This window comes from Entelurus aequoreus, linkage group LG05 (assembly GCF_033978785.1).
Source record: "Entelurus aequoreus isolate RoL-2023_Sb linkage group LG05, RoL_Eaeq_v1.1, whole genome shotgun sequence".
Taxonomy (NCBI): domain Eukaryota; kingdom Metazoa; phylum Chordata; class Actinopteri; order Syngnathiformes; family Syngnathidae; genus Entelurus; species Entelurus aequoreus.
The window spans coordinates 63,640,860-63,662,782 of record NC_084735.1 but is presented as its reverse complement, the minus strand read 5'-3'; the positions used below and the strand labels follow the sequence as shown (position 1 = coordinate 63,662,782).

General features: G+C 40.2%; 1 protein-coding gene across 2 annotated transcripts in view; it reads left to right on the top strand.

Moving 5' to 3' along the window:
* The window catches only part of LOC133650884 (protein phosphatase 3 catalytic subunit alpha-like), a 63,127-nt gene that overhangs the window by 19,334 nt on the left and 21,870 nt on the right, over positions 1 to 21,923 (top strand). For both annotated transcript variants that reach the window (XM_062048621.1, XM_062048620.1), the window contains exons 4-6: positions 93 to 204; positions 290 to 435; positions 503 to 642. In XM_062048621.1, coding sequence (XP_061904605.1) covers positions 93 to 204; positions 290 to 435; positions 503 to 642 — 398 coding nt within the window. The remainder of the gene's footprint in view (positions 1 to 92; positions 205 to 289; positions 436 to 502; positions 643 to 21,923) is intronic.

Below are 21,923 nucleotides of genomic sequence, written 5' to 3'. Positions count from 1 at the left end.
AAACCTTTTCTGACACACCTGGTAGGAAATAACTCAGCTATATGTCCTATTGTGTAAAAATAACAACTGCATTTTAATTTTTATCTTAACAGTGTGTTTTATATCTTTGGTCGCTGAAAATCCTCTATCCAAAGACACTATTTTTACTGCGTGGAAATCATGAATGTAGACATTTGACAGAATATTTCACCTTCAAACAAGAATGTGAGTGTCTATCATATAGTCTATATTTTACCCCACATGTCAGAGGGTGTTCTGATGCAACCCGTTCCCTTCCTTTGCCTGGCAGGTAAAATCAAATATTCGGAGCAGGTTTACGACTCGTGTATGGATGCGTTTGACTGCCTTCCTCTGGCTGCGCTCATGAACCAGCAGTTTCTGTGTGTCCACGGCGGACTCTCACCCGAAATACACACCTTAGACGATATTAAAAAGGTAATACCGCTTTTGGCTGAAGTCATTTTGTCTTTTTATGAACCGCGCGCGTGTTCTTCCTGTTTAGTTGGATCGGTTTAAGGAGCCGCCGGCTTTCGGGCCCATGTGCGACCTGCTTTGGTCGGATCCTCTGGAGGACTTTGGCAATGAGAAAACCCAGGAATATTTCGGCCACAACACAGTGCGAGGTTGCTCCTACTTTTACAGGTGAGCCTTACTCATCAGAAATAAGCCAAGGTGTCCATTCCTGTCCATCAGAGTCACTAATGTACTCTATCTGACTTTATATTGGACTTCATGCTAACTTTTTGTATATTTTTCATGGAACAAACTGATCCACTGACCATTTCCGTCTTGGCTATGGTAGAAACTACTCTTAGCATGTCTTCCTGAGAAGAAATCAGCAAAGGAATCCAATAAATAATGCAGGGATTTAATGATGGATAGCAAACCAATGTTCTGTAAATGAGCTCATAATGCAGCTATTGAGCATAACATGTTATAAAGAGGAAGTGAGAGCTGATCTACTATTGTTATAAGAGAGCCGTGGGAGAGGATGATGATGAGAAGAAGTGATTAGATGGTAGTGGGGGTGAGAGTTTTTATAATGGAGGTTGAGTTCTGGTTATTATATAACATAGAAGGTCAGTAGGGGAAAGATGAAATAAAATTCCTATTACAGACGATGGGTACAATTTCTTAAAGGGGAACTGCACTTTTTTTGGGAATTTTGCCTACTATTCACAATCCTTATGTGGGACAAGCACACACATGTTTTTCTTTTTTTATGCATTCTAACTGGTAAATAAATGCTGGCAAAAGTCAGCTAACAATGAAGGTAATGGCATTCGCTCTATTTCGCCTATAAAGCACTCTAAAAAACATCCAAAAACATCCATCATCGTTTTATATACATGCTGTAAGCATATATGTAATGTAGTAAGTAACAGGCAGATTCATAATTAGCTGTAATATTTACCTGTTTTGGTCATTTTAAGCATACGGCGGAGTATTAATTTCACAGATGCATCACAAAGTTTGCTATTTCCTTCAACAACAACAACAACAACTATTAATCATGGCAGACTTTATGATAGCCAACGACGACTATTTTGGGACAATCTACCTTTTATTTTTGAGCCTGAATATGCAGAGGATGAGCTACAAGTTTTAGAAGCTGTGTGATAAGCAAGTCCAGCAAATAACAATATTGCTAAGTGCTAAAAAAGAAACACAAACTGCAAACATAATAAAACAATAATTTACTATATAATGTCTGCTCTCACTGGGATGCCGACTGATGGAATGTTTATATCTTCCCGTTTGGATGAAGAATTACTCATAATCCTCACGTGTGTATAAGTTGGATGTCAAATTTGACCAACTTCTCGGTTAATTGTCTCAACGTTCTACTTTACTGTACGTGTACATGTGAGAGTCATGATTTGTAATCTAGAATTCACTTTCACCAACTCAGAGGCGATGTCAATAGCTGCAGAAGATAGTTACCTCTGATCACAGCGCAGCTAAAAGTATTACCTCAGCATTAACACTTAGAAGAACGATATTGCTAATACTTGGTTAATAGTCAGGTCACGACATGTAAATGGAGTATTGTTGGCGGTTTTGGGATGTTTTAGAGGGCTTAAAGAGCAACTGTGCTTTTTCGTTCACAATCATTATGAAAGACATGACGACGGATGGATTTTTTTAATAATGCATTCTTACTCTTAAATAAACGAAAATAAAAGTCTGCTTACAGCGGAGCCAATGGTAGGTCCTCTATTCCGCCCATAAAACCCAATAAATAACCATTCAAAAAGCGCCAACAATACTCCATTTACATTTCGTGATTTGAATATTAACCAAGTATTAGTGATGTTGTTATTATAAGCGCTAACACAGACAAACTAGTTTTAGCGGCGACGTGATCATTACCGTGTGTCCCTATGATTACATCATCGAGTGATCTGCTGTTTCCTCGTGTCCCTGCTCCTTGGAAGTTTATTGTAGATCATAAATCATGCCTCGCACCTGGACAGAAGAAGGCTGAGGGAATAATCCGACAAGTTGGTACACTTTGACATCCAATTTAGACCCAGAAATGGCGAGAACGACACGAAAAAACGCTTGGTCACTCCCCCCTTTTCTTCGCAAAGATTATGAGTCATTCTACACCTAAATGGGAATATACAAACATCCTATCAGTCGGCATCCTAATGACATCAGACAGTGATGTTTTATTATGTTTTTGGCTCTCATAAAGTCTGCAGTGAGCAGAAATCAGTGATAAAGAAAAAAATGAATGTTGTGATGCATTTTTGAAAATAATGTGCTGCGAATACTTAAAATTATCAAAATACGTAAATATTAAATGTTATTATGAATGTGCTACTAATGTTACTACATCACCTATTTACTTACAGTGTGTGTATAAAACCTTATTGGAGGTGCTTGGATGTTGTTATAGACAGAATAGAGCGGCTCCCTTAGGCTCCATTTTAAGCGGACTTTTGAACGAATGTATTTAATATTTAGAATGCATAAAAAAAAATACATCCTTTGTCATGCCTTTCATAATGATTGTGAACGATAGGCAAAATTCCCAAAAAAGTGCAGTTCCTCTTTAATGGGCGCAATGCTGACTCCCATTAGCTTCATTGTTAGCCATCTCTAAATGATGAACAATGAAATAGTTTTGTTGAAAGGCTACATGGCGATATTAGCTCAGCAAGAATTTTGTAGGAAATCAGACAAAATATTACTTTACAACTGGACTATTTTTCAGCAGCATGTTTATGTCACTAGCCGCATGCAAGGTCCATTTATATTTTGTCTCAAAAACAGTACCTTCCACGTTAAAAGGCAGGTTGGTTTGGAATGGTTTTTTATAACTTAGTATTTAAATAAAGAAAGTAAAATACAATTCGCCATAAGTGTAAAAATTAGTAAAAAGGTAAAAATGAATGGTGTTAAAAATTAGAAAATATAATCTGAATAATCACAATGTTGCTGTGAATTTATTTTGATTAATCATGATTAAATGTCATTAATTTTTTATGTTCATCAATTGTTTCATTTATCTGCGTTAACACTGGATTACCACTGGATGCTCTGTGTCCGTTAGTCAATTCCCACCGACTGTGTCTGTGATATGCACTGTTGAAGCCCTGCATGCACAGCGGTAGTGACATCACCTACTCAGTGGCTTAGTGGTTAGAGTGTCCTCCTTGAGATCAGTAGGTTGTGAGATCAAACCCCGGCCGAGTCATACCAAAGACTATAAAAATGGGACCCATTACCTCCCTGTTTGGCACTCTGCATCAAGGGTTGGAAATGGGGATTAAATCACCAAAAATGATTCCCGGGCGCGGCCACCGCTGCTGCTCACTGCTCCAACAACGCAATTTTTTGTTGTGCCCTTTATTTAGAAAAGTATCGAAAAGTATTGAAATAATTTTGGTACCGGTACCAAAATATTAGTATCAGGAGTCAGGACAACACTAGTAAGAAGATAAAACAAATTAATAAAATGTAATAATATGATACAATACAATTAGTAAAATACATCAATATTACATAAATATGTAGTTAAAAACTAAATACAATTACTTAATTGTCATGTAGTAAATGAAAGTTAATAAATACTAGATAAACACAGAGTTAAAAAGATAATAAGAATTATAAAATAAATAAGAATAAATGATTAAATTAACTTTTTTTTTTTAAAGTCTGTGCTGTGTGTCCGGCGTCCAGGAAAAATAAAAGCTCTGCTTAAACGGGTATGTTGCAGAGGGCTCCGGACTACCACAATCGTTCCAGATCCATGACACAGCACGTCAGCAGGCGATGGAAACTGACAAATTGACTAGAATGGAAACCTATCTGTTATCAGTCGTTACGCATCCAGTGGAAATTGGGGATAAGGTGGAGCGGTTACTCCTTTTGTGTTAATAATGTGCTATTTTAATTTGGAAGTGCCTCGGTAAGTGTGCATAATACGTTGTCAGTCGACTGTCTTCGTTTTTTTACTCACATTTCCCGTGGAGAGGGCCATGGTGCTGTTCAGCACTTTCCATATTGACTTGTTTGGTTCCACAGCCTGTCACTACCACATCAACTGCACATATGCCCACGCGCTACGCTCGCACTACTTGGACAAATTGCCTAAATTATGGTGCCAGACTTTTCAGGGATTTTGAGTCATTCTGCGCTGCAGGGGGGTTAATTGGGTTGAAATATTTTTATGATTAATAACAATCCTTACTATGATGAATTACATAAATTAATCGGTCAATTAAAAGCACTCTCTTTGCTAATTAATCATTCATTTATTGACTTATTTACAGTCGTACTCCAACTTTTGATCTTAATTGGTTACGGTCAGAGCTCTTAACTCAAAACATTTGTACTTCAAATCACGTGTCTCATTGAATTTATGTGAAATCAATTGTTTGCCAATCTATCTCCTTCCAGCTGCTTCTCTAGCAGACACACCGTAAGCAGCGTTTCCATAGTTTCATGGATAAATGGCCACCGATTAGATACTATTTTAACACTTTCGGCTGGCGTTAGATTCAGTATGGCGCAGACTACCAGTGATATGCTCAAATTGCTTCACCAAGATGGCGACACGTTGTGTGTTTGATTTCGTTATTTAATTCAATAATTATCATCCACTTCTTCTCAGCACTGTTCTTCACACTCAATTTCTCCCTTCCCATGGATTTAAAAACAACGTTATGTCTATCTCTAGCTATAAGTTCATGCTCATGAGTAAGACCAGATGTTTTGGTTGTATCTTAGGAGGTTCACTGTGACATTTGCAACACCAACTAATGGCGGGAATGTTTGTAACTCTAATTTTTGCTTGCGACCTAAAGCATAACCATTAGCCAAGAGACAGCTTTTATCTCATAACACTCCTAAGTTGATGTTCCACTGAATTATGATATCTGCAACATTTGTGTTATGTTTTTATTTTTTACCGTTCAACTGTAGATGTGAATTCTATCATTGTACATCTTTATCATTTGCTTTCTTTTATCTTTTTGAAAACTGGCATGTGAGGCGGACGAGAGACGCGCTGCGGCCTCTGTAGGTGTTCTTGGCTTGGCCTTCTCTGCAGCTTTGGGTTTGCATGTCCAGTTGCTTGGTGTCGGATTTTGTGTCATTTCCTGTTGTTGGCAGAGCTAGATGGCAGCGATCAAAAATCATGCCAGTGGCGCTATGTGGCCGCTTCCGTCGGGGTGCATTGGAGCCTCGCAAAGTCGAGGTACCATTTGCTGGGTGCCATCCTGGTCTCAGGGTAACGGCAAATGAAAAAACATGTTCAAGTGACTATTTTAATTGAGCTGCCAAATTGTTGGTGTATCTGAGAATTACACACCCTTGTAGGCATTGGACGTCTGGGCAGGCGTGCTTGAGTGTCAGAGGGGTCGGTTTGGGTTTGCCTGTGGAGGTAGCAGTGCATTCTGGCTTCATCCTTGGGTCTCGCCAGGGTCCGATGTTACGAGCCTATTGTGTACGAGGAATACAGGAAGTGAACAAATGTATCACTGACTAATGTGATATGCAGACGGGGTAGGATTAAATAAGATCTGCTTCTTCTTATTCCCTTTAGGTCTTTGAATTATTAACTGTTAACAAGAGCGGTATGACAATGTAACCCTGCATGCTCGCCTATTAAACTGCCCAAAGTATAGTTTCTTGCTGCTTAGGATAGTCCTTAGAGTATACACTATACCGTATGTGCATTGCCTTATAAGCAAGCATGACACTAATGTACAATATAAATGTGCATATTAATCTACACCTTCAGAGAATATACGACAAAGGCTATAGAGCTTGTTTAACAGTGAGAGGACCTTATTGAAGATTATTCTGTAAATACATGGAGGATGCCACTATACAGTATAATAGTCATTTATCCCCCTCTGACCTTTTCCTGCCTTTACTCTCCAACTTGCCTCGCCATCATTAAGACTCCAGAAGCTCAGCAAAAACGATTTCTTAAATACGAGGAGGAGAGGGCTACATGAAAATCCAATCAATTATAATACAGTATTGATGGGAGTACATGAACGTAACACACGCTGATCTAGCATTGTACGACTTGCAAAAATCAATACGCATAAAATCCATTTGGATAAAGCCATAACACGTAACCGCCGTACATTTGTAAATGCCAGGCATGTCGGATTTGCCCTTTCTTGTTGCAGTGTCTACTTCCTGTAATTAATGTCTTCTGTCAGGTACACCATTTGAACTAAGCTTGCTTTTTCACACGTTCTTCTACTAGTCAATTAGTTTTGTTTTGTTTTTCGTTGTGTGTACAGGAGGAAGGAGACGGCAAAGACAGGAGGGATGGCGTTTAGCTCTATATTTATTTATATATATTGCACAATATATATATAAATAATAAATGAAGTGTGTGTACTAATCCAAAATGGGTATGGTGTGTGACTATGTGTGGGAATTAATTGCTGAGCGTTACCGGAGTGTTGAGCGAGAGAGGAAGTCCAATAGGGGCAGGGCATGCTCGTAGGATAGGCAGGAAGTCGGGGGCGATACAGAGGCATCAAAGGTCCGCGTCCAGGCGGGAGGTCGAGATCCAAGAGGCAGTCAGGGAAGCAGAGGGAACACGGGGAGACGAGACGCACAGCTCGTAACGCGGGAACGGAGGTCTGCTGTTGGAACGACAAGGAGGACACGATACGATAAACGCGATGGGGGAGAAAAACACAGAGAGCAAAGAGTGCGCATAGCACTGACGTGTCGGCTTACTGTACTGAACAGGTCGCTACATTCTTGCCCCGGATAGCAGGTTGTGCTGGTTTAAGAAGGCAGGTCTTCTCATCTGTGACAGGTGCGCTGATTGCTGGCGATTGATTGCAGCTGCTTGCTGCAGCTGGACTGACACGTGCCTATCGCGCTCCCGAAGATGCGTCCAGCGCACTGGTGTACCTCGGGCCGTGACATTTTTTCTGCCAAGCTCTGTTAGTCTTGAATACATCAAGTGATGATAGAGATAATACTCTGGAGTTTTGTTTTTTTACCTAAATGATACACTCTAATCACTGTTATTAAATGTTTCTCACTAGGACGATAACAAGAAAAAAAATCCTGAATAATTCAATTATGATAAAAAAAATGTTCAAATACTTCTTTATTGTCCGTCAAAACCATTTGTGGTCTAACCATTATTTGTATTATAGTCCATGTTGTATCCTTCTCCAAGAAAAGCAATAATACTTTGTGATAAAAGTTTTTAATGTACAGTATATGCTCTTGGCTGTCAGATTCAGCAGAGCATAAAAATAAAGAAACCAATGTATTGCACTTGACTTGTTGCTGACACATTGGCGCTGTCAAGGCTTTTCCTCTCTGTAGAAAGACGAGCACCTGCCGCCTCACGTACGGTCTGACCCCTTCACATAGAGCCATGATACTGTGCCCATTTAGCTGCAGTTTATTGTCTGATTAGCAAACACAATGATGCCACATTTAAAGATATAGCACAGGTTGTAGAAAGTCATGGTGTAAAATTAATGTTTCTGGAAACATTATATTGACAAACAGAAATGTGCACGTGTGCCATCCAGCCAACCCAGTTTACAAAGTATTACGCAATCAGATGGTAGACTGAGGTTGAGCATCCTCATCTCCGGTTTCTGTGCTCTGTTTGGTCAAGAATTGTGCAAATTCAGCAATTTGGACTCTAAAGGGGTCATATTATGACGTTTTTCTTACATTTAAAGCATTTTCTTGTGGTCTACCTAATATGTAATGGTGGTTCTTTTGTTAAAATTTTGCATGGATTTTGTTTCACAGACTGATTGATTGATTGATTGAGACTTTTATTAGTAGGTTGCACAGTGAAGTACATATTCCGTACAATTGACCACTAAATGTAACACCCGAATAAGTTTTTCAACTTGTTTAAGTCGGAGTCCACTGATTCATGATACAGATATATACTATCAGATATATACTATCATCATAATACAGTCATCACACAAGATAATCACATTGAATTATTATTTACATTATTTACAATCCGGGGTGTGGAGAGGGTGCGGGGGTTAGGTTTGGTTGTTATCATCAGTCATCAACAATTGAGAACAGAGAAATGGATATTGGAACAGTGTAGGTCTGACTTGGTAGGATATGGACAGCAATTAGTGGTCAGAGAGAGAGAGAGAGAGAGAGAGAGAGAGAGAGAGAGAGAGGAGAGAGAGAGAGAGAGAGAGAGAGAGAGAGAGAGAGAGAGAGAGAGAGAGAGAGAGAGAGAGAGAGAGAGAGAGAGAGAGAGAGAGAGATCAGAAGGCATAAGAAAAAGATTAAAGATTAAAGTACCAATGATTGTCACACACACACTAGATGTGGTGAAATTTGTCCTCTGCATTTGACCCATCCCCTTGGGGAGCAGTGGGCAGCAGCGGCGCCGCGCCCGGGAATCATTTTGGTGATTTAACCCCCAACTTCAACCCTTTGATGCTGAGTGCCAAGCAGGGAGGTAATGGGTCCCATTTTATAGTCTTTGGTATGACTCGGCTGCATTTGATTGTTTACATTTGATTATTAACAATCCGGGGAGGGTGTTAGTTTAGGGTTGTAGCTGCCTGGAGGTGAACTTTTATTGCGGTTTTGAAGGAGGATAGAGATGCTCTTTCTTTTATACCTGTTGGAGCGCATTCCACATTGATGTGGCATAGAAAGAGAATGAGTTGAGACCTTTGTTAGATTGGAATCTGGGTTTAACGTGGTTAGTGGAGCTCCCCCTGGTGTTGTGGTTATGGCAGTCATTTACATTAAGGAAGTAGTTTGACATGTACTTCGGTATCAGAGAGGTGTAGCGGATTTTATAGACTAGGCTCAGTGCAAGTTGTTTTACTCTACAATCTTCAAGCCGCTTGCTAACCGTCTCTTCAGGATGCGCCGTTTTGTGGGTGGTCTTATTTACGTGCTTTGACTGCATCTTCTCCCCATTAGCGATGTTGTAGTTTTTAGCACTTCTATAACGAGTCTACTGACAGATATACATTAGAACTAGAGATGATACGATCTCAAAATGGGATATTATCACGGTATTAATGCCACAGTTATTGTGGTATATAGACAAAAAAAAAAGACTTGGTAAAAATGCCATACTATGTAAAATGAAGTGGCAAGAATGTTTACAATAATTGTAATTGAACTCAAATAAAAATCTCAAATGTTCCAATCATATTTATTCATACAAACATGTATTTTTAAGTGCAAAGAATAGGGCAGGAACAAGCAATCTTACAGGAAAATATATATTTTTTAAACTTACAGTTGAGTGTCTTTAAAGTGACAATATAATTATCCGGTGTAACAAGAGTAAAATAATAATGTTAAGTTTAGTGTCTTTCAACTTTTATTTTCTGAGACACAGTGTCCTCTGTAGTGGACATGTATTTATATCAGTTTGCAAAATGCCGTTTCTCAGAAAAGTTGACTCACAATTTGACTTTTAATAAAGTAAATACCTCACAAATTAATGTTTAGCCTTGCTGGCATTAAATATAGATTGCCTTGGCACTGTGCTCCTTGACCCGGTCTGTTTTGGCTTGGAAAGCTCGAAAGGAAAGTGGGGCACTTTATTACCTCCGCCACAGAGGTTATGTTTTCGCCAGAGTTTGTCTGTTTGTCAGTGTTACGGTCCCCATGTTGTGGTCTAGTCTAAAAGAGATGCCTAAGTTAAAAAACGGACGCTTTGGACTTACTTGTTCTACTTGAACAGTTTAAAAAATATATATATATATTCATACAAATTATAGAGTCGCTAATACAACGAGTCGTGGCAACATACGCAGTGATCAGCTGGGGTGGCAATCCGGGCGCCAATGTTGCGCAGAGGATTTAGGGAGCTGTAGTTTATTCCAGAACAGCGGACGCAAAAGCGCCAGAAAAAAACTGGTCACAATTCACAGCAATGTTGTGAAGATTTTGAAACCGCAAAACAATCTATCTACAATACCGTTACATCCCTAGTTAGAACTATATGCAACTTTGTACTAGAAATGACAACAGCAGAGCATGCATGTGCATGTACGAGCCAGGATGCCACAACAAGAGCATAGAAAAAAAGAAGGAACTTATTGACTACAATGGCGGAATACTATGGCAGACTCGCACAAAGCTCCTCAGGTAAAACTTTACGCGATATGGAACTATCCATTTACGTCACCCTTGGAAAAACGTCACAAATGGGGCAAATTCTAAATGGCTCATTCGGAGGAAGTACGAAGGAAGGCAAGACTGTTTTATAAATATCTCTGCCATGCCTCTATTGTTTGATTTCCAATTTTTGAGACCTATGCAGATCCTAAATACACAGAAATAGGTACCAATAGGTAAGAAATATTGGTTTTGCACAATTTTAAAGGGGAACTGCAGTTTTTTGGAATGTTGCCTATCGTTCACAATTATTATGAAAGACAAGGAGACAAAAGGTTTTTAGTTTTTTTGCATTCTAACATATAAAAATGGGCTTTTTCTAAGTGGCTAGCAATGTGGAAGCAATCAATTTTACCTCTAAATCACTTTAAAAATGCATCTAAAAACCAGCAACAATACTTCATTTACGTTCCATAACCCGTATAATAACCATGCTGTAGCGACATTGTTATTGTAAGAGCGAATACTGAGGAAATTTTTTTCTAGCGTAGTAACACATCGGCTGTTAAAGTTTTAAAGCCTGCACTTTTTCACATAAATGTCCCATTCCACCATGACTACACTAGATTTGTGCTACAATCAGGGTTCAGGTGGGGGCATTGCATTTGGAGATGAATGTACGCAATGACCAGCGGCCCTGACAGATTGGTTATCTGAGGGCGGAAATGTTTTCACGTTCTCAACACAGAACTTCCATCTCTGTCTCTCTCGCTCATTCTCACTTGTCAGATTTCTCACTTGCTCTCTCTCTTTTTCTCTTTCTCTCTCTTCCTCGCTCTCTCACTCCCAGGCTCACCAACACATAATTTCACAAAGGAGAGAAGAAATGTGAACCTCAGGCAGGCTGTGTGTGCATGTGTGTGTGCGTGTGTGTGTGCGTGTGTGTGTGTGTGTGTGTGTGTGTTTTGACTAATCAATAGAAGCCGTTGGAGTGAACAAAAAATAATCTAGTACATGTACTCAGAGATCCTTATTTCCAGCTTTATGCAAGACAAAGCAGTGAGGGAAAATAAGATATTTTATCAACACAATGCACAAAAAGGACTTTTTCAAAAAGAACTCTGAAATACTGAAATTCCACGACATTGTGAATTTTCAAACGGCTAAAATTTTACACAAAGCAAACTATAATCTGCTACCCAAGAATACCGGTATACAACAATTCTTCTCAACAAAAGAGGAGAAATATAATCTTAGAGAAAAATGTAATTTAAAACATTTGTATGCACGTACAACACTTAAGACCAGTATATCAGTATGTGGAATTAAATTATGGAATGGATTAAGCAAAGAAATCAAACAATGTACTAATATGATCCACTTCAAGAAACTCTTCAAACTTAAAGTGTTTACAAAGTACAAAGAAGAAGAACCATGATAAACATTCTGAATTTATTTCATCCATCCATTCATTTTCTAGATAATCTTACTTATTTCACCATATGGCGAAGTTGGGAGAGTGGCCGTGCCAGCAATCGGAGGGTTGCTGGTTACTGGGGTTCAATCCCCACCTTCTACCATCCTAGTCACGTCCGTTGTGTCCTTGGGCAAGACACTTCACCCTTGCTCCTGATGGCTGCTGGTTAGCGCCTTGCATGGCAGCTCCCGCCATCAGTGTGTGAATGTGTGTGTGAATGGGTGAATGTGGAAATACTGTCAAAGCGCATTGAGTACCTTGAAGGTAGAAAAGCGCTATACAAGTATAACCCATTTATCATTTATTTATTATAACTTACTTCACCAATTATTATTTATTCATGTATTTATTTTTTATTGTGATTACTTATGGAGTATATTGTGAATAAATTGAGAACAGGAAGTGAACAAAAGTTTTAGCAACTGCTATGTAAAGGAAAAGGGGTATGATTAAAAAAACTCTGCTTCTTTCTACTCATTTTCGAACATGTTGAATAGAGATACTGGAAATTGTGATGTATCATGTTGTATGCTTGCATGTTCAAAATAAACTCAAACTCAAACTCTTACACACCACTTGTTGAATCCAGCGTTGTGCAGCGTGTTGTCGGTGCACGCTGTCGGCCATTGTGGAGGAGACAATGTATCCATGGGAGCGCAGTAGCTATTCCTGTAATTTTATATATGGGCCACCTTGGGAACGTTCGCCATTGTGACCTACATACCAAGAGGGATGGCACAGTTTCGCCAGGTGCTCAGGGCACGGCGGCCTCCTTGTTTTCCTGCCTGCTCAAACCTTGGAGCGTTTAAATATTTCAAACACTTGTGAAAGTTTGATGTCTGTGTAGATGGCGGCGAGAAAGTGCTCGACGACAGGAGGATGATGGGAAGCATGTGTGCGGCATGCTGTGCTAGGCTGGCTGGATATAAAGAGAACTTAACAGAGTGTACTTTAACAATTGATGATGATCACTCAAAACTCAGTCAATTAAATGTTGGCCCGACAAAAATAAAATAGTAGGACCGCCACAGTTAGATTTGGCGCTACCTTTTAGATGACGGTATCTCATCGTGCATTTATTCTGTAATCAAATATAAGCAGGCACAAAAGGCGAAGTATTGGTGGCAGGCCGGAGATCATCAATCATGGGGAGAGTGTGCATTACCGCCGCCATGAAGCGTGCAGCACAGCCCATGACTAGTGCTCGTGCTAAAACACACACTCTTTGGTCATTTGGTAACACTTAGAAATGTGTACATGTTGCACCCCTAAAATGACCAAACCTCGTCTCTTTGGTGCAATATTTATTCATGAAACCCACAATTCATATTACAGGCATTTTCTGATATCCTTTTTCCCCGCTATCACCGTTCCACTTACCATTTCCCTCTTGAGCATGCGCATTACACACATAACCTAGGATATGACGCAGCTCCCCTCCCCAATACTCATAACCAATCATACATGGAGATGAATATGAAAAATGAAAAACATTGCATAATAAATTTAACAAAAACAGAATAAGTATTATTCTCTTTATGCATTATAATACAACTTTAGATTTTAAATCCAACTTTAGTTTCAGGGTACTACATACAGCAGGGTTTTCCAAAGAGCATTGTCGAAATAATATAAACAAAAAATGAAAAATTAGACCAAAATGTCATAATGCAATGAGAAAATGCTTAAATGTTCACACTAATTACAGTAGTAGTATTTGATTAGCCTTTTTTATTATTATTTCATGCGCCATTACCAACTATGCAACTTAGACCATGATGTCATCTATATGCTTTCCCATATTTCTAGTTTTCTATGTTTTATGTAGAGCTGTCAAAAATAACAAGTTAACTCATGTGATTAACTACAAAAGAAATGATCGCATTAATCATGTACTGTTAATACACAGAATAATCACACCACTTTCTTTAATCATACATGCTCCTTTGCCTTAACCGCAGACGATTACCTGAAGGCATCATAGGTCGTTTAACGGTCAGTGATCAGGTCAATGGAAAGGTGAAACATTTTATATGAAGACATTTCAGTTCAAAATACAACCAGTTGGGACTTTTAAGTAAATCTGTTAACATGTTTTGAGCAAATAAATGATGTACATTCAAGTAAACATTTAAAAAGTGTTTATACATCACATTCTGACTATAAAATTGCATTTGTGTTAATAATAGTGGGTCCTTTTTAGGGTGATTTAACTCATACAAGTGAGTAATAACCTGTAATTAATCATGAATAATGCAAATCCAAATCGGATTTCAAGAATGTATCGTTTGACAGCCCTAGTTTTGTGTTATGTATTGTTGCACATTGTTAGTTAAGAAGTTAAAAAGCAGCTATATGCTACATAATGTCGCATCTGCATGGTTGGAAAAAATGTATATACAGCTTAAATGATGTATTGCTCATTAAGTACTGAGAACCCAGAACAGTAAATTGCATTTCTGGTTGCATTGTTATCACAGTTTTCCTTGTTTTCATTAATGGCAGCTTGGTGATAAAAAAAAAAAAAGTCAAAAGTAAAACACAAATGAATTTATTTTTTTCTAGAAAACTTTGATTGAACTCTAATTTGTACGACTTTGAAGGTTCTGTTTGAATTAGATATTGTAAAAGTGAATCACACTTCATGCAAACACACATCGAAGGAGTGTAAAAGCTGTTTCCAAAAACCTTTACATGGCATTTATCTGTGAAATATGCAGTGAAAACACAGTAAAAGCGTTTAAATGAAGTCAAAACATTAACTTAAAAAAAAACATTGGTACATCTCTATTATTTGTTAGGACACAGCACTAGATAGTATTATACCAATGCTTCTTCTTGTAAAAGTGAGAAACATGTTACACATTGGATCAGTAATTCACTCGGACGTATTCCTTAAATATTTTCTAATACAACCAGGATTGCAACAAAAGCCATTATGCATCAATATATAATAATGTTTTGAAACCCGAGAGTCTTGAAGATTTGATCTAAAAGACATAATGTCTTTCTCAATGTTGCATAATAGGTGTGTTGAGCGCTGCTTCACGGCGCGTTATGTTCATAATGCGGCATGGAAGCATCTTAATATTGACTGACACACCCGCACTGTTCAAGTCCTGCTCCAAAATGCCCATATGAACTCTGCCCAAAATGATACAATGTTTCTAATTTTCCTTTTTTATGAAATACCTTACGCTCAATCTGGCCAAATCAATTATTAAATATAACCAGTTTGCAGCTAGTATCACTTCTTCTGGCATCCTATACACCAGGGGTGCTCACACTTTTTCTGCAGGCGAGCTACTTTTCAATTGATCAAGTCGCGGGGATCTACCTCATTCATATATATAATTTATATTTACTTATTTATGAAATATATGTTTTTGTTAACAAGTTAAAGGTGTTTAATGATAATGCAAGCATGTTTAACACATATAGTTAATATTGTTAATAAATTAAAGGTGTTTAATGATAATACAAGAATGTTTAATACATATAGTTAATATTGTTAACAAGTTAAAGGTGTTTAAAGATAATGCAAGCATGTTTAACACATATAGTTAATATTGTTAACAAGTTAAAGGTGTTTAAAGATAATACAAGCATGTTTAATGTTTAACACGTATAGTTAATATTGTTAACAAGTTAAAGGTGTTTAAAGATAATGCAAGCATGTTTAACACATATAGATTCATTTCTTTCATGAAGACAAGAATATAAGTTGGTGTATTACCTGATTCTGATGACTTGCATTGATTGGAATCAGACAGTAGTGCTGATAACGTCCGCATTTTCAAATAGAGGAGAAAAAAAGTCCTCCTTTCTGTCCAATACCACATGAAAGTGGTTGGTTTTTGGCATCTTATTTGTCCAGCTTCCGTACTCCTTTGTATACACTTGACAAGAAATACATTGGCGGCAAACTCCGTAGCTTGCTAGCTTTCTGAGACTCTTATTTTGTTAGTGCAGGCAGGATGAAGCAGCGCTTTTATTGTGAAGACCGGAACCGTGCAGTCGGTCTTTGGAGTTTTGACGACAGGTACGGCGCCAGAGTCTGTTGAAATAAAAAGTGTTTCTCGCCTTCCTGTCAGTAATTTTTTCTTAATAATGAGCTGGCAGCAGCCAGTGTCATCTCAGAAGACCCTCGGGTGCCGTGAATGTCAATCAAGTGACGAAAGTGACGTCATAGTGAAGATTTATGATCGCTCATTTTTAGGACTATTTTTTTAATGCCTGGCTGGGGATCGACTGACACACCCTCCGTGATCGACCGGTAGATCGCGATCGACGTAATGAGCACCCCTGCTATACACCATTATGGCTCATCTAATCACCAATTCCCCCAATAGTGTTGCAGTAGTATGTACAATTGTAAATGCACAACATTATTTTTAATGTTGTGTGCAATTGGAACATCTCGTTTACTCTCAGGTTAGCGTTTAAGGTCAGCAAAATGTGACTATTGCTTGCTGGGCTACATTGTTTTGTTCGGGCGTCTGTTTCCCCCCCCCCCCTTTTTTTCACATGCTTGCATCATCTTTTGGCAAGTCGTTCATTAATATATTTATGAGTGATGAATCTTGTTTCATCCACTGCTGAATGAAAGTGGATGTATAATCACTAACCTGACATTCTGTTGCGTGATGGATGGAACAGCACATTTTTATGTCTGCTGAGGGTTAGACTATGTGCCTAATTGATCAATATGTCATCTTCTCACGCTGACTACTTTGCGATATATTTCAAGTGTGCTGTTATGACGTCTAAAGCAAACGTGTAGTTTTTAACATCTGTTGGCCTTGCATTGTGTCAGCGCTAGCATTGATGCTATTGTTACATTAGTGTTTCACATTTATTGTCAACAGTGGCCAGCTTTGCGTTTGCAACTAATGCATTTACTGGATTGGTTCAAAAATAAAAATCACACTTCACAACTGTAGTCATAGCCATTGAAAAGAATTGTAAAGAAATGAAAAGTTATTTATTTATATTTTTTGGTTCGTTATCATTATTAGTTAATAATATTATATAACCTCGCATTGATCTCTATCTTTTGAGAGAAAGGTCAAGTCAGGCGAGTGAAGCTCAGCGGCAGGATTTAACCCACAGTCCACCGAGCATCAATACCCCAGAGGCTGAAAGTAATTCAAGCACTACATCAGAGATTGTGGAACCAAGCCACTTGCAACCTGCTTTGGAGAAGAACATGCAAGGCCACAGACCTCATGTGAAGTGGCCAAAGTCCAGCAGCAAGAAAGAGTGGGGAATAATCGATGCAGACCTGATCAAGATCCTGGACGGAATCAAAGGAACGGTGGAGAAGAAACTAGAGAAGATGGGAGATCTGATCTACTCCTATGGAGCAGAAAGATTCGGAACACACGTGACAGGGAAAAAGGACATGCCATCAACAACCCCTCCAAAGTCCAGAAGGCAAAAGGAAATCGAACGACTGGTCAAAGAGAGAAGGGTTTTGAGGAAGGAATGGAAGAGAGCCTCACTGGAGGAAAGAGTGGGCATTGACCTCCTGCAAACAGACCTGAAGGGACACCTGGGAAGATTGCGGAGAGCTGAAAACCTCAGGACTCGACGCAAGAGGAAGGAAAGGGCGAGAACATCCTTCTACAAGGACCCTTTCAGATTTGTGAAAGGCCTCTTCACAAAGGAAAAGAGTGGATCACTTGAGGTGTCAAAGAGGGAACTGGAAGACCACCTGAAAACCACTCACACAGACAGTCAAAGATTCGAACAGAGAGAGATACCATCAGACATGCCACCAATACCTCAACCAGAACACCAGCTGGACGACAGTCCCCCAAGGTGGAGCGAGGTTGAGGAAGCAGTGAGGAAATCAAGGGCAGCTTCAGCTCCAGGACCAAATGGAGTTCCATATCAGCTGTACAAAAATTCCCCAAATGTCTTACGCTTTCTGTGGAGGCAGATGAAGGTGATGTGGACGAAGCAAACCATCCCAAAAGTGTGGCGTAGAGCTGGGGGAGTATTAATCCCAAAGGAAAAAGATGCCTCAAACATTGATCAATTCCGGCAGATCAACCTGGTAAACGTTGAAGGGAAGGTCTTCTTTAGCATCATTGCTAAAAGGATGACAACGTACCTGAAGCAAAACAGCTTGATTGATACATCCGTGCAGAAAGCTGGAATTCCTGGTTTCTCAGGCTGCCTGGAGCATACAAGCATGATATGGCACCAAATCCAATCTGCCAAGAGGGAAGGAAGAGACCTGCACGTCTTATTCCTAGACCTAGCCAATGCTTTTGGATCCGTCCCTCATTCTCTCATCTGGACAGCCTTCAACTTCTTCCACATGCCAAATACCATCACAAACCTCGTGAAAAACTACTTCCGTGATCTGCAATTCTGTGTCAAACAACAGAATACACAACATCATGGCAATCTCTGGAAGTGGGAATAATGGCTGGATGTACCATCTCCCCTCTAGCCTTCACCATGGCAATGGAAGTGATAATTCGAGCTTCTAAATGGGTTGTGGGTGGAGAACATCTGAAAGGGGGACAGCGTCTACCTCCCATCCGTGCCTATATGGACGACATGACCACCTTGACCTCAACCATTGCATGCACTAAACATCTGCTGGGAAAGCTTCATGCCAACATTACATGGGCACGGATGAAGTTTAAACCCAGCAAGTCCAGGAGCATATCTATCGTCAAGGGGAAACTCACGGACCAGAGGTTCTACATCGAGGATACTCCCATTCCGTTGGTGTCAGAGCTGCCAGTCAAGAGTCTAGGGCGATTGTACAACGCAAGTCTCAAAGACTCGGACCAGAGCAATCAGCTGAGGGAAGAAACCATCAAAGGCCTTGCCCGCATTGACAAGACCTTACTTCCTGGCAACTTGAAACTGTGTTGCCTAGTTTGGATTGCTCCCCCGTTTGATGTGGCCACTAACGGTCTATGAGATCCCCATGTCCAAAGTCGAGAAGCTGGAGAGAACAGTCAGTGCATACATCAAGAAGTGGCTTGGTCTCCCACGGTGCCTCAGTAACATCGGCCTATATGGTCATGGTGCCCTGGAACTGCCCATCTCTAGCCTCACGGAGGAGTTTAAATGCACCAAGGTGAGGCTGAACATGACACTGACTGAGTCTCAAGATGAGGTGATCCGAGTGGTTGCTCCCAGACTGACAACCGGGAGGAAATGGATCCCATCTGAGGCCGTACAACAAGCTAAATCTGCTTTCAGGCATGGAGACATAGTGGGACAAGTGCAGCACGGAAGAGGTGGGTTTGGACTTGGGGCTAGTCGACCCACATGGCACAAGGCAACATCAGCCCAGAGGAGAAAGCTGGTGGTTGATCAGGTTCGACAACAAGAGGAGGCAGAGAGATGTGCAACAGCAGTGGCACAGTCCAAACAGGGACAGTGGACTAGCTGGGAAAACCTGGAGCATCGTAAGCTCACATGGAAGGATCTTTGGGAAATGGAAGGGAGCCAAATCAGCTTCATCATCAGAGCTACCTACGATGTTCTTCCCACACCCAAGAACTTAAACCAATGGTTTGGAGAATATACTTCTTGTGCACTCTGTCAAACCCCTGCAACACTCCGTCACATCCTCACCGGCTGCAAAATCAGTTTGTCTCAAGGCCGCTACACCTGGAGGCACAACCAGGTCTTAAGACAGCTGGCGATCACCCTGGAGGAAAGGAGAAATAACAACAAGGCCCTCCCTCCCCCAATCCCTAGTCACTCAATCACCACTCAGTTTGTAAGAGCAGGACAACTCCCAGCAAAACCATCTGCAAGAGTGGAGGCAACCCTTCTGGACTCTGCCCGGGACTGGAAAATGCAGGTTGACTTGGACCACAAACTCATCTTCCCGCCTGAAATCATTACAACCAGCTTCAGGCCGAACCTGGTCTTGTGGTCAACCTCCCAGAAGACTGTGTTCATTGTTGAACTAACTGTACCATGGGAAGCAGCAGTTGGTGAAGCATATGAGCGCAAACAACTGAGGTATGCGGACATAGCAGCCGAGGCAGAGCAGCGCGGCTGGCGTGCCCGAGTGCTTCCAGTTGAAGTCGGGTGCAGAGGCTTCGTTGCTACGTCCACAACCAAGCTCCTCAAAGGAATGGGATTGAGAGGTCAGGCCTTCCGGCGGGCTGTCAAATCGCTGTCGGATGCTGCTGAACAAAGTAGCAGATGGATATGGTTCAAGAGAAAGGACCCAAACTGGGCTGCTAAATGACATCTAGGGGTAAAGGCAGAGGGGGGCACACCTGGGACGCCAGATGTCGCCGTTGAGCCCTCCGGAGGTGTCGTGGGCCTATCAACAAAACACCAGTGAAGGAGGGTGCCCACCTGAAGCTTTTGCCCCTAACCCCCCACCCCCCACTCAACACTAACTGCTGATTAATCTGAGGGATTGTACTATCTAGTCCTATGAGCTCAACTAATAATTAGTTGATCATGAAAAAGTGTTATACATTTTCATTTATTAGATTAATTTTGACTTTTGAATCATATTGAGAAGAAATGGAAAGTCATTGGAAGTTTTGGGCTAATGTACAAAATTGTACTGTACTGTATGTGAATGTAGACTAAAGAGAACTGAATTAGCATAAAATCTGGTTATTTTAACCCAAATTATACTGCAAGCAGGGCTGCCTTAATGCACGGATTTACCTGGGCTGACGCCAAGGTGCCCTCGCCCAATCAGGGGCCCCCGATTTTGACAATGCAATGATTGGTGTTCATAACTGTCAATCACAAACAGCTCTACTTTATGTAGCGATTGTGTAGTCACTTGCTCTCTGTCTCTCTCGGCCACGTTGTTTTTTCCTACTGCTCCGAGTGGAGCGCGAACCCAGTTGGCCGGTGCTAGAGACGAGTGTGCTGACTACTGAGCTAAAAGCACAGGCAATCTCCGAGATTGACTGGCCCTGTTAAACTCGCGCATGCGCCCGTCGAGAAGGAGATGTATTAATGAATGAAATATTTTTTTAAATGGATAATAATTTTGCATTATTGCCGTTATGTTGAGTACAATCATGATTTTTTATTTTCAAACTGTGTTTTCTTAATGGGGGACGGGGGCAAAATTACCTCAGCCCCATGGACTCCCCTTGGGTTAAGGCAACCCTGCTTGCGAGATGTCTGTTTTAACTACATTTTAAGCCCTATACCAGGGGTCGGCAACCCAAAATGTTCAAAGAGCCATATTGGACCAAAAATACAAAAAACAAATCTGTCAGAGGCCGCAAAAAATTCAAATCATTGTATAAGTCTTATAATGAAAGCAACACGTGATGTAAGGGTTTATAAGACTGCAAGCTCTTATCTGTGAGGCGGGTGCGGTATTTGGATGTGATGTTGTTCATGTTTGAGAATATCTGCTTGCACAGGTATTTGTTTTGTTTGCAACAGCCACCTGCCTGGCACAACGCCTTTCTGAAATACAAATGTATGTCGCAAGCTGACGCAAATCTTAGTTGACAGAAATGTTGAAATTTTATATTTATTCTACACATTTTTACAACATTGGAGAACATTAGTAAAATTAAGGTTTCTCAGAGGGTGAGCTAACTCCTGGAAATGAATGTCTTAGAATGGCCAAAGGTATAGATGTGTGTGTTAAAGGAAAGAAGTTAAAGGAAACGGCAGGCTGTCTTCTTCTAATGGATTTATTATAATCTTTGCAAGCTGGGTAACATTTGTTGTGGTCTGGAACAACATGGCACACAAACAACTATCAAAAATGCAGCCAATATTACATACAGAGAATGTGTCATGAGACATGCAAATATTATTAAAATAATATTTTTAGGACTACTTTTTTTTTTTTAAATGCCTCGTGATCGAGTGACACCCTCCCCAA